This window comes from Sphaeramia orbicularis, chromosome 15 (assembly GCF_902148855.1).
Source record: "Sphaeramia orbicularis chromosome 15, fSphaOr1.1, whole genome shotgun sequence".
Lineage (NCBI taxonomy): Eukaryota > Metazoa > Chordata > Actinopteri > Kurtiformes > Apogonidae > Sphaeramia > Sphaeramia orbicularis.
In genome coordinates this window covers 25,196,855-25,212,535 of record NC_043971.1, presented here as the reverse complement: position 1 = coordinate 25,212,535, position 15,681 = coordinate 25,196,855, and the positions used below count along the sequence as shown (strand labels likewise).

Genomic DNA, 15,681 nt, shown 5'->3' with positions numbered 1-15,681 from the left:
TTTCTTCTTTTAGCACTTGTTAACGAAAGATTCATTCTTCCGAAGATGAAAGCTGACCTTTGGTGAAAGCTATGATGCACTGTCTAATTTAGCTGTAATTTATGTTCCTAAAAACAGAGCAGAAAGAGACGACTATAATCACTGTAATGGGGTAGCATTTATAAAGTAGCATGTGCTTCAATTACAGTTGATGTCAGAAGTTTCCAGAAGGAGCTTTAGCTGCTGCCTTCATGACCCAGACCCCGATGAGTCAGAAGATGGGTGGCTGGCTGGAAGTTTTCGTACACCTTACCAAAATGTATTTAATGTTGGTTTTTCACCATTCCAGTGTTTTCCCTCAGATTTATTACTTGTGAAATCTGAGATGAGTAAAAGTAATATTATAAGCTTTAAAGACCTAAACGATCACCGGCGACCAAAAGCATTTACTGATCTAAAATATCTAATAACTGTTGCACAGTAACTCCTATTAATACATGTAAATAATTCAGGTACAATGCAGTTTTTCAGCTTCTCATGGTCATCAGATAACCAATCTAGGACATTCAGTGGCTCCATAGTCAACATGGAAACAGCATCATCTTCTGTAACACTGATTCACCAGTAAAACGTATGTAATTTGACAAATGATAGTGCTTGTAGATGCTTGTTTCATGTTCATTCAATCATACATTTTCCTGAAAAGTCACCTTTTCTTCGGTTTTCTCTGTTTTCATATAATATAACATATCAAGCTTTTATGAACATCTACATATTCAGTAAATTAAATACAGGAAAATACCGGATTTACACTAAAAATGCAAAGTGCAGTGGATAATGTTATGATAAATGGTGAAAAATTACTTAGGAAAGGTTAGATGTGATGAGAAAAATCGCATTTGGAAGTCACCCAGAAATAGTTCTGGGGGTTTTAAGGGTTCATTTCAGCTTTTTTTTTTTTTTTTAAATGAATGTCCTTTTGGATGACTAAGGTAAATCTGAATTTGTTATCATTTTATCATGTTCTCTCTGTTTCTCAGTCTCAGTTTCTCAGATCAATCTCCACACTGAGCTCTGTGTCAGTGTTGTAGACATCTGTAATCCTCCACTGTCATTCTGGAATTTACTGTATGTAAAAATAGGAACAAAGGAGAATGATAATCCAGCCATTTACTGTATGTAATGGAAACAGTCATTTTTATTCCACTTTAATCTAACCAGGCTATTCTCAGTTTACATGCACTCTGGTAAAGCCTCTGTATGCATTATTTATTGGATAAAAATTTCAAAATGTTTCAGCATATTGTGATCTAAGTGGTTGGAAGAATCAAGACTTTTTCACCTCCTCTTGGCTGTTTTGAGGCTTGTAGGAAAATCATCTTTAGGAAGATTTTGACTACTTAAAATCTTATTTTTTAGATTGAAAATCACATATTGACAATAGTCTGTGGTTTTTATATTAGTTGACTGTTGTTGAGAAGAAAGTGTTCATTCCAAATCTTTGAAAGTTTTGCCCAAATAGGAAACAGACTTGGAAAAGTATATCATTTATTTTCAATGATCTTCTTTTATCTTTTTAAAGACTTATTTTAGAGCTTCCCGTGATATAATAAAAAGAATAATCAAACCCAGGTCTGAAGGTATGCTCAAAAATTCAGTTGAAAGCATGACCTTAACTGATTTCCAGTGATAATAATCAGATAAATGTTACATTTTAAAGTTTTTTTTCTTTTCTTTTACATTTTTATACACATTTTTTCATTTCCAGGTACTTGCAAGTTGTTGTGTGGTGGCATGGTGACAACAAACTTCTAAACCTCTGAGAATGTGAATGCCAGCAACAAATGGAAGCACCCAGACCCAGAAGTCCATGAACACAGAGTTATTGTGAGGTGAACCTGTGTGAACTTGATGGATCCATGCACTGTAAGCAAGCATTAAAAAAGCAGCAACTAACAAAGTGAAGGTGAGTGGTATATATAGACTGTATTATGGAATGAGGAGCAGGTGGGTGAGGGGTGGAGACCAAAGATAGGAGAGAAAACTGCAGCTGGAAGAATGGCCAGGAAAGTAGAAGGTGTAGAGAAGTGGATGGAAAAACACAAAGACAGTGTTTCTCAAAGTCGAGGAAGGATCCTTCAAGGATTCATTTACATAAAGCTCCGTCATCAACTCTCCAAAGGCTGGATTCTCAAGGATGCTTCTGTGGATTCTTGGCGATCTTCAGCACCATTTAAGCTCCCACAATCCTCTGCGTAAGTCTTTAAAATATGCCACTAAAGAAACCTCAGCAAAGAAGAATAAAGAGATGCTTGCTTCACCACATTTCAATTAGGTGATCTGATTAAGCAAAGCCAGGCAAGTTTATTTACACTATTTCGCACATTTCATGCATGAAGACACTTCACTGTGCTTATAAATAAATATTGCATCTAGAGGAAAAGGAAATCATTACACACAGCCATATTGACCAAAGAAACCACAGAATAGATTAAATAATATTAAAAGAGAGTAATATGACGTTCTGTTCATGAAAAATGAAATTCCCCTGAAGAAAGTTTATCTGTATCTGTATCTTTATCAGGGATCCATTTATTAGTAGGAAGGATTCTTGTCTGGTATACAAAGGTATCGCTGAGTTTGAGAAATACCCAGAAAGCAAAACAAGCAAGGGCACACAAGAAAGGTGATGTGCAGAGTAAAACAAGAAATAAATCCAAAGACTGGGGAAGTAATAAAAAAACAAAAAAATTTACATGAAACATTGTCACTGATACCTCGAAATGTTGCAACATCAAGCTAAAGTACCTACAGTAATTGGAAACTAACTGACATAGAATAGAATAGAATAGAATAGAATAGAATAGAATAGAATAGAATAGAATAGAATAGAATAGAATTTATTGTCATTTGGTATACATTTGGTTATGCACATTCAAATCCTTGTCTTTCCCCAAGTTAATTTAAAAAGCAAAGTTTGAGGAAATATTAAAAAAAGGCATAAAAAGTCATAAATAATATAATAAATAATAAAATTTCAAATAGACAATAAAGTGAAAAGAGCATATTATAGGTGATTTTAGTTCCCAGCTGTCAACTGACTGTGGTTGTGTAGTGTAAACAGTTCAGAGATACCCAGATTGTATGTTGTTATGTTGAAATACGAATAATGAAACATATTGCACAATGTTATGTGCATGTTGTTATGTAAATGTCGGGAAGTACTGCACATTGTTTATATTGTTAGGTGAGTTGTGACACGAGGTAGTTCTTTCCCTCCAGCAGAAAAAAAAACAGCAAAGAAACCTAAGTTTGTATGTGTTCATAAATATCTGGCCTCATCTGCGTCTCACTGACTAAGTAAACTCCACTCCACGTCATCTACTGTGAATCTGACTGAGAGCTGACTTTGAAGCCATGTGACGTTGGTCCTGCAGGAACTGAGTCATAAAGTGGGCTATGGTATTGGAACACATCAGAACAAAGACAGAGGGGAGCTTCCCTTCACAGGCTATCTGCAAAACCACCGAAAACACAGAGCGAATAAAAAAAGATAGAAGAAAAGGAGACCTGAATGCGGCATAATTTATTGATGTTAAACTGCTAAATTTTAAATGTGAATACAGGGGAATATAGCTGAAGGAGGGCTGGAATAGTTAAAGATCACAGAGTAGCACAGCTGACATTTCCCAGGTCTGTTTGTTGTGAATAAGAAACCCCATGTAACCATAAAACCATAGTGTAAGGTTTAATTTAGTTTAATCTTAATACAACCTACAATAATCCTCCTTATTTCCCTTCTCGCTCTCAACACCCTGAGAGAGAAAAGACAAAACCCGGCTTGAGAAACGGCAGAGCGCATTTACAAAACTCACTGACTGTTCAGTATGTAGACACGGTGATGCCTGCCAAAAAGGAAACACAACACACGGGAGCCATTCTTCTCCAAAGCCAAATATTATCAGCAAAAGCATGCAATGGTACTGCTGTGATCTATTTGTATAAACGCAGGGAATCAACAGATCATTCAGGGAGGGGGACTGTACCATATTTCAAGGTAAAACAATATAAACAGCTAACACTAGCATTCAAACACTTCTTAGCTGAAATAACTGACATTATACATCAACACACATCGGAAGTAAAAAGCATCAAATCAATCACACCAAGTGTACAACATTAAATCTGATACTCAGTGTGCAGTGTTATGTGACATTATGCACACTGAGCCCATACTTCTGTGTTTGTATAAATTAATCCAAAACAAACGTGTGTTCCAATAACAGATCAGGTGATCAGACAGGAAAAGAAACAGCTAAGAAGTGACTGTTGTTTTATTTGAAATATGGTTCGATATCCTCCAGATTTTCAGTATCCAATAAAATCATAGTGATTTGTCAGATCTACTACATTTATAGGGCTTTAATACAGCAGGATGATTAGCCTTTAGATAACAGTATTTGAGCTTTCCACCCTGCATATGAAAATAGTCACATAAACTGAAAGCAGCCAGAAGCAGTAATTTCTGCACCATTATGGCACTCACCTTCTCTTCGGTTCAGTTTTGCAAAGCCGGGCCCGTGGCTGCTTGAAAAGTGTGAGGAGCTTCTGAAGGATGATGGTGGCAGATTAGAAACCAGGGGACTGTCACACATATCTGGAAATCAGAGAGGAGACAATATATAAAGCGTTTAGTACTCCTGGTATACAGCAATTCTTTGTCATAGTTCAAATTCTGTATAATTCTTCAAGTTTACATATACAGTCAGGTTCACAAGTATTTGGACTGATACAGATTTTGTCATTTTATCTCTGTACACCATCACAGTAGATCTGAAATTTATCAATGAAGATGTGATTGTGTGAACTTTCATAGTTAATTCAAGGGAGTAAACAAACACACTGCATTAACCATTTAAGAAATACAGACATTTTAAACCTGCTAACACCAGTAACACCAACATACTCACTGACTCCAAGCAGCTGGATGTATAGTCTGCCATGTTTAGTATCTGTTTGCAGGTTAATAGTCACTACACTCAGCGGTGTAATCCAGGGTATACACCGGTCACCTTCTTATTTTTCAGTCAGCATTGCATATACCCACTTCTAAATCCCCCCTGATGCATACCATTCTGTAGTATCTGAGCCAAATTGCCCATTTTTTCCCCTAGGATGGTGAAGCCATGGCCCACCCTACTCTGCCTGTAATTGGCTAGTACTCACTGCCTTCACTGATTAGATTGGTAAACTTTAGGCATGAGGACTGATGAGCCAATCAGAGGCAGAGTAGGGCGGGTCATGCTGAGGAAAACATTGTTAGCTAGCGCTGGCCACCTCTGGAGCCTGATTGGCCACCTCAGGTTCCAGTGCCACCCCAGTTGATTGACAGGTCACTGCACATCTCATTGACAAATGCACAATTATTGGAAAAGCAAAAGGCAGAATAAACATCTTTCAAGTGAGTGACACATATTGAGAGAACGTACTTTCATGGAATACATAATTCTGAGGTAAGTTTTAAGGTGGTTTCCAAATGAGTCACTGTTTAATCTACTAGTCATATGGCTGCACATTTGGAGGAGAAGAGATGTTGTCGCTAACAGTTAAACTGTGTGACTAGTAGGCTAACGTTATGAAAGGCTAACATTATGAAATACTAACATTAAGAAAGGCTAACATTATGACAGGCTAATGTTATGAAATACTAACATTAAGAAAGGCTAACATTATCCTATGTTTGCCTCATGTTGAATACATTTACATTCATGCTGCTGCTTGTGTGACCAGTAATGCCTACAAACTGCTCTTGATCAAATCATGATAATTTTATAATAGTGATCAAATACTACTGATGGATTTTAGATAAACTAAATAGAGTAGTCTTACATGTCACTGTTTCTAAGACAGGGCCTTTTTCTGGATGACTTAAAAAAAACAAACTTCTCCCAGGACCACTACACTACATTATGAACATTAACTTTTTGATACAGGTAATGCTAAAACCTACTATAGATTATAGGATAAATTAAGCAATCTTGGTGCAATTTTACTTATAATAAAACTAAAGTATTTACTTGTATATTCTTATGATAAGTTGCTGTTTTGTTTTGTTTTTTTAACCCTCCTTCTTAAGGGGTGTAACAACACTCACTTTTGTGAAACTGGAAAGGGGAAAAAAAAAGCAATTCAGCACAAATACAGATGACTTAAAATTATAAATTGTAAACAAAATATTCCAATATTGTCTCACTATCATTGACTCACTGTTTCTGTGCCATGGAACTGAATGTGACCCTGCCTCTGGCATAAGAAGTAGGACATCACCACATTTGATGGATCGTGCTCTTGCCTGTACAAAGTGTCACTGCAATCCATCTGGCTAATTATTGAAACATTTACTTGATCCGTCACTATCACCTCTACAGCCATTCAGCTCAAAACCGAATGAGGGGGCTTTCCTCAGTTCTCTTAATATTCATATTATATTATCATTTCATCATCATATCACCCTTGTGCTTTGGTTCTAGATAACTAATACATGGTGTCCGACTTATATTAAGGAGAAAACATGTTAATAAGACAAAATGGCCTCCAATAAAGTGACTAATGTTTTTTTAATGCCTCTTATGCTTTGACAGTCACAGACAATAGTGACGATAATAATGATGTTGCGTTGCATTGTATACTGATGTTTCCTTTAGAGAGTAAGACATCTCTGAAGGCTGAATGGGATATTATAAATGATGGATGTTAACTTTTTTATATCAAGATTCACTTACTAACTCTGCTTTAATAATGGATTTTTGCTTCTTAAAGGCAAAGTACATAAACATTTCTGCTCCTGTTTGTTATGTAAACAGAAAAAGTAGTGTTCAAGTGATTAATAGACTGAATGGAGAGAGAAAGCTGCGAGATAGAAAAGCACATTTTTTCAGATTTTTTCACAGGTTTTCTGCTCCAAAAAACACTTGTAACATGACAAATGCACTCACATGTTTGCCAAACTCTATGGAAATGTTGTAGATTGAAAAACATCCAAAACACCGTCCTCAAGCTTCTTCCATTCTGTTTCCTCTCCTTCCGGTCCTGCATTTCTATATTATTACATTTGTATATTTTTAGTGAGAGAGGTGTCACTGTGTGTTCTGCCCAGTGCTTTGTTTTTGGGACAGAACTGCTGTCATTCTAAGTGTAAGAAGGTAAGAAAGGCAGTTTTTTTATATATTGTACTGCCTGCACATGCTGCAAAATGCTGTTAGTGGATGGAGACACAAACACACTGCCCAAAAGGTCCACAGCTCTTAGAAGACTCCAGAACACACAAAAAAAAGAAATGAAAAAAAAAAAAAAAAAGAAAAACAGGCACAGGGCAGGGTTCCTGCAGGTAGAATACACCACCACACATTGACAGAGGGTCAGAAGTGATGGTTGAAAATGATTATTATTGTAAAGGTCTATTGCTTTTTAGGAAAAATGCTCTATATTGTATTTTAAGGTGCTTGACTTTAGTGCCTGAAAGTGTATTTTGTTGAATGTTTTGCTATGTTTGTAATGTACTACGATCTGCTGCTTCTATCATACTTAAGACATAATCTGTCATCTGTTAAATTAAATTGTTACATATTATTCATGTTCAAGAGATCAAGGACATTTCCCATTACTGAGGACATGATGCACATACTTGAGACTAGTCATGGCTAATTTGGAGGGGAAAAAAATGGACCACTCCAGATGCAATTCTCATAACTCCAGTCTGTTGTATTTAATATATTAATATCCTTTGTGGAAGCTCCAAGTAAACATATCTGTACACCCTCATTAAATAAAAACATGTATTGTTGGCAGTGGATATGGGGGGAAGGGTCTAGATATCAAAAAGAATATTTGATAGAAAAAAAGGAAAAAAAAAAAAAAAGAAAGAAATCAGAGAATGCCAAGTCTGCACTTGAAAGCTTTTTGCTTCGTTGTCTGGAGAGAATAAAAGTAAAGTGTGCAGAGAAACTCATCTTTTAAAGTTTTGTGATATAACCCCCTGTATGTTTTGCTGTACCTGCACTATTGTAATGAGATTCATCTTTGGTTTTCATCATATGCTCTCATGAGCCACCCGCACACCATCATAATAAGGATTATTATATTCATCTTCCATCTGCAGTGCATGGTGTGTGTTACATCAAACACACTGTGACAGAGTGCAGTTAAGCCCCATAAAGATGGAAGGATTTTGCTCAATTACAGTAATTCTCAGTTGTGTTGAAAAACTTCACAGATAATTTACTCAAAGGACAGTGGCAAATAACTGTTAACAATGAAGAATTTTACATGCTGTATTTTTGTACTTCAGGTAATTTGTGTATTTTTTAATCTACATTCTGTTGAACTGAATTGTATTTCAAGTAAACACCTTTTCATAGATTTGCTTTTCATTAGTTTTTCACCATTTAATAATACAAAATACAGTTATTAACAGATGAAATGACCAATTGCTTATCAAGAGGCTGAGGGGAGAAAGGTGACATCATGGCCTTGTGTCTCGACCAAATTAACTCATTGTTGCAAAATTCGCCACAGGTACAATATTTTGACTTCTTTTTTCCACATCGGACTGAAGCAGCATTGTGTTATCTACCAGACCATGTAACCCCTCTGAATTCTCTCAAACTTTCATCTGTCTTAAGGTATTAGCAAATGTCCAGTTAAAGTGCTCCACATTTTTCATACACCATACCACATAACACAACAGAATATTAATTCACTATGATCATGTAACCCTGTCTTCATACATTCACTTTTAACCTAGGCTATTGGTGATATAAATTTTTCAAATCGGATTCTATATTTTTTGTGTAGTTTTTGGCCTTTTTTGTTGAGGTTAAAGTGAAAAAATAATAGGCAGATGAGATAGATGAAGTTGTGCTAAAAAAAAAAAAAAGATACCAAACATGGGTATAATAAACATTTCTTTATATAGTATATAAAGGCAAAATCAAAAGTACTCAAAAACAGCTAAAACAGGCTCAGACCCCTAAGGGTTAACAATGGACAAAGCTTCTTCAGATCACTTTTAACATGTTAGTTTTTTGGGAAAAAGTGGTAGGAGAGTAGAAGAAGGGAAGAGCGAGTGGAAAACATCAACCAAATGTAATGCTAAACAGGACTTAGATCCACCGAGACAAGCTCCAAAAGTCCAGTAAAACACCCAAGCATGCTATAAACCAAACCCACAGGTCAAGCACAGATGGAAGTCACACGCCTGAGCGATCACTTTCTTAATAATGTATAACTTTCAGCCTGAGTATAATCTTAAAGCTTGACTTACATAATAATTCAACATTCATTCATAAATCATTCAGGCAAATCTGAGATTGATGATATTGTTCTATATAAATAAAACTGATATAAGGGATTTTTGCCCCAGACTGTTGAATGTTCATAGCTGTAAGGTTTAACATGGGGTTCTATGAGAATTGATGCACCTTTGGAGTCAGCCTCTAGTGGACATTCAAGGTACTGCAGTTCTTGACACATCCATGTTGGCTTCACATTTTGGTCCTTAAGGTTCCCACTTGGTTTTGGTACACTCTTAATACACTACCCGGCAAAAAATAAAATCCATATTTGCTTAGTTAAATCCATTTGGCACCTTTTTTTAGTCTCTGTCTTATGAAACTTGGTGCTAATGATGTGTTCGCCTGACGGATCTTGGACATTGATAGAATTAATCTTCCCTTTGTGTCCTATTTAGTTTGAAGGCACAGACTAATACTTGTCTCATAGTATATGAACTTCCCTTACTGAAATGCTTGTAATTGACAGACAAATGTCACATTTCAACATCTCCAGGTTTTGTTAATTGCAACATATACAACCCAAGGTTATTATTGTTAACAAAAACTAACGAAATGACGAAAACTAGAATTGTAAAAACATTTTCGTTAACTGAAATAGATAAAAACTATAATTAGAAAAATAAGATAACTAACTGAAACTGTATTGTGTGTTTACAAAACTAAAACGTATAAAAATTCTCGATAAAATTCCTTTCGTTTTCGTCTTTGTCAATGTCAGATTGATATAAAATCAATTTATTTCCCTCAAGCAATTTTAGCTGCTGGCACCATATGATATTTAACCGTCCGTCACTTCTTGTCACTTGTCGTTTAGGCGTCTTCTCATCCCCACTCTGCCTGGTAACATGGAGACTAAAGTTGGGAGAAAGCAGCAGAGTCCTGTCTGGGATTTATTTGAATTCAACGGTGAAGAAGATAAAATATATAAAGTAACTAAAACTAAACTAAAACTAAGCATTTAGAAAATAACAAAAACTAATAAAAACTAGCAAATCTGCTCTAAAAACTAATTAAAACTAACTGAATTAGAGAGAAAAAAAAGTCAAAACTAAATAAAACTAAATTATATTAAAAAATCCAAAATTATTATAACCTTGACACAACCATTTTTCATTCACCAAAGACAATGTTTGATTATACATCCAGCTTGTGCTCCCTTCATTTTCAGTCCACTTTAGTTGTCTTGTTTGATCCACCCAAGTCTCTGTCAACAACACAGCCTTCCAGTTAGGACCCCATGAAAGTGATATGCATCTTTCTTATCTACAGCATTATATTGCTTGTTTTTTGCATTATCTTTATGCATGTACACTGTTTTTTCTTGCACTTTATTCTGTTGCTGCCTTGACCATTTAATTTCCCCTCTTGTGGGATCAATAAAGTCTGATCTGATCTAATCTAATTTAATCTAATCTAATCTAATCTAATCTAATCTAATCTAAATAATAACAATCAAGGATTTCAGAGCTCTTAAACATTTATTGGCACTTGTAGTTTAGTACTGATCGATAACTAGGTAATGCTGACAATAAATCATGAAGTACTGATCAAAGTGATCACAAAAATCAACCTTTGTGCCACAACATGAAAAACAATGAGAAGCTGCAATTATTTGAGATTTTTAACCACTGCTAATTAAGTCAGAATTTCACGTTGCTACATACATTTGCCTCAGTGTTATCACACTCATGTCAACTCATGTCAACTACTTCATCTGAAATAGTTGACATTATTTACTCTCTGAGAATAAGTATTTAATGATATTGCAGAGTGCACCTGATAATGCAGATAAAACAAAGGCGTTCAGCTGAGAAATCTCTTTGGCTCCTCCTTGACTGAAGATTTTGAGACACCAGACGTCTGACAGTGATGGAGTAATAATTTGACCCAATATGACATGCTGAGCTGATAATGCAGATGTTATTTCATCACATTGCCCTGCCCTGCCTGCCTCACTCTCAGCAGGAATCCAGCTGTCGATCCAGCACCTACTGATCTGTTGAGATCTGCACATGCACACTCACTGCTCAAAACAACTCCAGTTTTTCTCTGCCGTTTTTTATTTGCCTGTCAGAATGTCGATGCTACTTGTCTTCAGTGTTTTTAACATCTGAAGTAGAGATATGTTGTTTGAGTAAGTATTTACAGAAGTAGATGTGGTAAAGGTTCTGTACTATATATGACCAGTAAAAGTCATTTACACCTAAAACAGTAAGGATTTAGCAAACAAGCTAAACTGGCCCCAATAGTTGCACTGTTCACCTTATGCATCAGGACATTACCAGTTGACTGTAAAAAAGGCTCCATCATATAAACAAAATACTCTCACATTTATTCCTAGAAAGTCACCAGATATCATTTTAAGCTAGGTTCAGCAGTATTTACTCCAAAGTTATTTTATTTGATTTTTTTTTAAGGAAACAAAATTGCACTGTAACATGTGAAATAAGAGTCATGTGTAGACTAGTACTGTCAAACGATTACAATTTTTAATCAGATTAATCACGGGGTTGCTGTGGATTAATTTTGATTAATCACGATTAAATATCATTTATTTTTAATTTATATGAATTGTGTTTCATTTTACATGAGCAAACAGACTCAAGAAAGAAGGGAATATACATGCACTTAACGTGTTTGTTGCAAGCCAAAATGTTAGCAGAATCCCTGACTAGCATAAGCTGGAAGTGCTTCGGTGAAAAGAAGGCTCCTTCCTGCAGAGTCTGCATAATACTTTATGTTGGTCGACTGTTCTGTCTTGTTTTTTGTTTTTTTTTTGGAATTCAAATTTCCCATCGAGAGGGCTGACGTGCTGTTTAGCATCTTCTATCTTTATGGGCTGGTTCTGCTGCCTGTCACTACCGGATCAACTGCTCATTTGCATATGCGCGACACTAACTCTACTAGGACAAACTGCCCGAAATGTGTTGGCAGAGATATTCAGAGTCATTCTGCGCTGCACATGGGTTAATTGCGTTAAAATTATTAATCAGCTTAATCATGATGATGGATTAATCTGCATTAACGCATTAATTTTGACAGCCCTAGTGTGGACATATACATAAATATGGACAGAGGCACGTCATTCCAATTTTGTAATAGGATCTATATGAAACATTTGCTCATGTTTCTGTGTTTATGTGAGTTTTTTGTGAAGTCTGTGTTGGGAAGTGGTTGTTCATCATCATTTGTTGACTCTGCATCCAAACTAATCGTACAAATGCTTTGAGGAAATTGAGAATAAGAGTAAGGATTTTCACAGGAAATCCCAGCACAATCCACTCAATAGAAATCACTGTCTATAGAGTTGGCTGTTTGTAGGAAACAAATTTCCTGTCCACACTGATGAACAGGCTTTTTCCTTCACTGTTTTTCTGTCCATATGACCTTAACTTTATAGACTCCCACACTACAATGTTAAACACTCAGACAAACCACTGTCTCTGGTGAACATTAAACTGTGGACAAAGCAGAGAATATTAGACACAGAGTCTTTAGTCTGTCAAGAACTTGAACAGCAATGACAGTTACAAGCTTAAGTTAACTTTAGCATTGGTTTTGGTTGTCAAATGGTGTTCTTTAAATTATGTAGATTACGTAATACACATGTCTGTCTCACAAATGTATCTGTGTTGAATGTCATCTATTGCAGGTGCACTGATTAAACACCTATATTTCATGTATTTTGTGTTTCTGGTGGACGCAACAATAGCCATGTGTGGACTGGGGTTTGATGGCAAAGTGCCTGTTTTAGGGACCTGAAATATTTACATGTGGACGTGAGGCCCAAACATAGAGAAAAAGATCTGTTTTGCAAAACATTAGTATGGGCATGGTATAAGAGATTGTGAATTTTATTTACACTGAACTACACATTTATTTTTTGTTTGTTTTTTTGTGTGGATTGCATCACATTATGTAACTATACCAAAAATCTACCACATCTGATTGAAAAAAAGGCTGTTGTATGAATCATAAACTGTCCAGCCAAAGAAAAAGTCACCACCTGGATTTCACTGAGCAAATAGGTTAGAGCCTTCCACTGGAAAATTACTGCAGTGATTAATATGTTTGAGCTGCAACAAGTTTGGACGCAGTGAGGAGCTTCTCATTTCTAAACAACCATCAGTTTGATAAAGAGCATAAAGATTGGTTTCAATGGGGAAAGGTCATGTGGTCTGATGAGTCCAGGCTGACCCTGTTCCAGAGTGATGGGCGCATCAGGGTGAGAAGAGAAGCAGATGAAGTGATCCATCTTGTGTTTCAAAATCCTTCAACTAGAAATAATCATACCATAGCCTACAGACTAAACAAAGAGCATGACTTAAAAAAAAATCGAAAAATCATTATGTCCACATTGAACTCCTGTTGTGTGCAATATTTCTGTAATGGCTATAATTCTGTGATCAGCTACTCATGCTGCATAGAGGAAATTATAAACAACAGGGGAGGGAAAATCTGTCTGTGTTGCTGGTATTCTTGTGTTCAGTGATGCATGTTCTAAGTGCTCTCAGTGCCCTACTCACATATAATTTAGGACAAGGACACTGAACTGAAAACAGCTTAGGAAGCACAAGTACTGAGGTAGCTGGTAGTTTCAAGTGCTGATGCTTTGTTAATTTTTTATTGTTAACAACAATAGCATTGTGTAAGCAGGGTTCTCAAAGCCTTTTACCTTAACACATGCTTGTAAAACACTATCTTGTTCTGTTGATAAAATGCAGCTACTTGAATGGTAGCACTCAGCTGTAACGTAGCCCAAATCATTTTTATTTTAAGTGCCAATCTATATATATATGACTCAATGAGGATACCGCTGAGGGTCCTAAGACATTATAGTGCCAGTCAGATGTTTGTGGATTGTGATGTTCGATGCTGTGCAGCTGCTATACAGCATTTTACGTATTCATTCATGTGCAGAGTTACAAAATTATCAAACTCAATAGTACAAGCCCCGGTCTGTCCCAAGATTAGTTAAATTTGGTCTCACTGGCGATCGAGGCGATGTTTTTATCTTATCCTATGGACCTAGTTTCTGTGTCCTTAATAAAGCTTGAATGAATAGGGTGCACATTTGAAGGCTCCATACATGTGACACATAAGGTGACATGTAGACTGTAAAAGATTTGAACAGAATACCTGTTATCTTTGACCAGATGCCAACTCCTCTGAGCTTGGATTATCCTTGACTTAAAGGGGTTACGTGATGTAATTCTCTCAAATATAAAAAAAACTAAATATAAACCTAAATATATCAAGTATAATCTAAAACTAGCATTAGAGTGTGTAGAATATAGAGTCCTGACATTATGGAAAAGAAGACAATGTATTGGACTGTAGAGATATCAACTGTGGATTTATGTGGCCACTAGAGGGAGGAATGAGTCACTCTGCTGGTCTTCCATGGTGAGGAAAACTAAATAAAGGTCTTAAAAAAAAAAAAAAAAAAAAAAAAAAAAAAAACTGATGCCACATGGCCTTTCTGTGTCAGAAAGTGAGAAGGGGTGAGATCCACTAAGAAACTACTTTTAGAGTCAAAGAAAGTGACAAAGTGTTAAAAGCTAGAAACACTGTTGTTGTTTTCACTGCTACTACAGCTCTAAATGAAAAGAATGGAGTTTAATGCTGAAATGGCAGCAATGCTTTCACATGGGTGAGTTTCATTATGAACCTTATGGGGATATAAAGTTTGTTGCTGTTGTGTTACTGAGTTTCATAAGTTTACTAAACCGTGACAGTTCTCACCTTGTTTGGATGATTCCAAATAGATCTTTAGTGTAGCTACTGACAACGCAAACCATACAGAAAATGGATCTTAGCTAACTGAACTGTTATATAATCAGATGACACAGCACATGGAGAGTGTGAAACAGTTCTTTTGAAGAACTGTGAAAATAAGCAGCTAAGAGTTTTTGTTTGAAGTCAAAAACTTGATGAAATGATAATATAGATCTGGCTAAGCAATGAGCTTTATACTTTATTCAGTGATACAGTTTATGGATTTGTAGTGGATCTGCATTTAGTCATGGTTTTGGCAGCTGTAAATACAGTTGCAGAAAAAAGTATTAGACCACCCTTGTTTTCTTCAATTTCTTGTTCATTTTAATGCCTGGTACAAATAAAAGGTACATTTGTTTGAACAAATATAATGATAACAACAAAAATAGCTCATAAGAGTTCAATTTCAGAGCTGATATTTAGCCATTTTCCATGTTTTCTTGATAATAACCAAAATCACTTCAGTTCTTACATCAATAGCATTGTACTGCCAAAAACAGTGCTTTTAGGCATTCCATGTTTTGTTTTCTGTCTGTTTTAGTCACATGATACACACAGGAGTTAGTACTTG

General features: G+C 35.9%; 1 protein-coding gene across 1 annotated transcript in view; it reads right to left on the bottom strand.

Annotated features, from left to right (window-relative positions):
* Nucleotides 1-15,681, bottom strand: part of LOC115434372 (contactin-associated protein-like 4) — a 91,991-nt gene that overhangs the window by 63,305 nt on the left and 13,005 nt on the right. Inside the window, exon 2 of the mRNA XM_030156292.1 lies at nucleotides 4,526-4,636. Within this exon, the coding sequence (XP_030012152.1) occupies nucleotides 4,526-4,636 (111 nt within the window). The remainder of the gene's footprint in view (nucleotides 1-4,525; nucleotides 4,637-15,681) is intronic.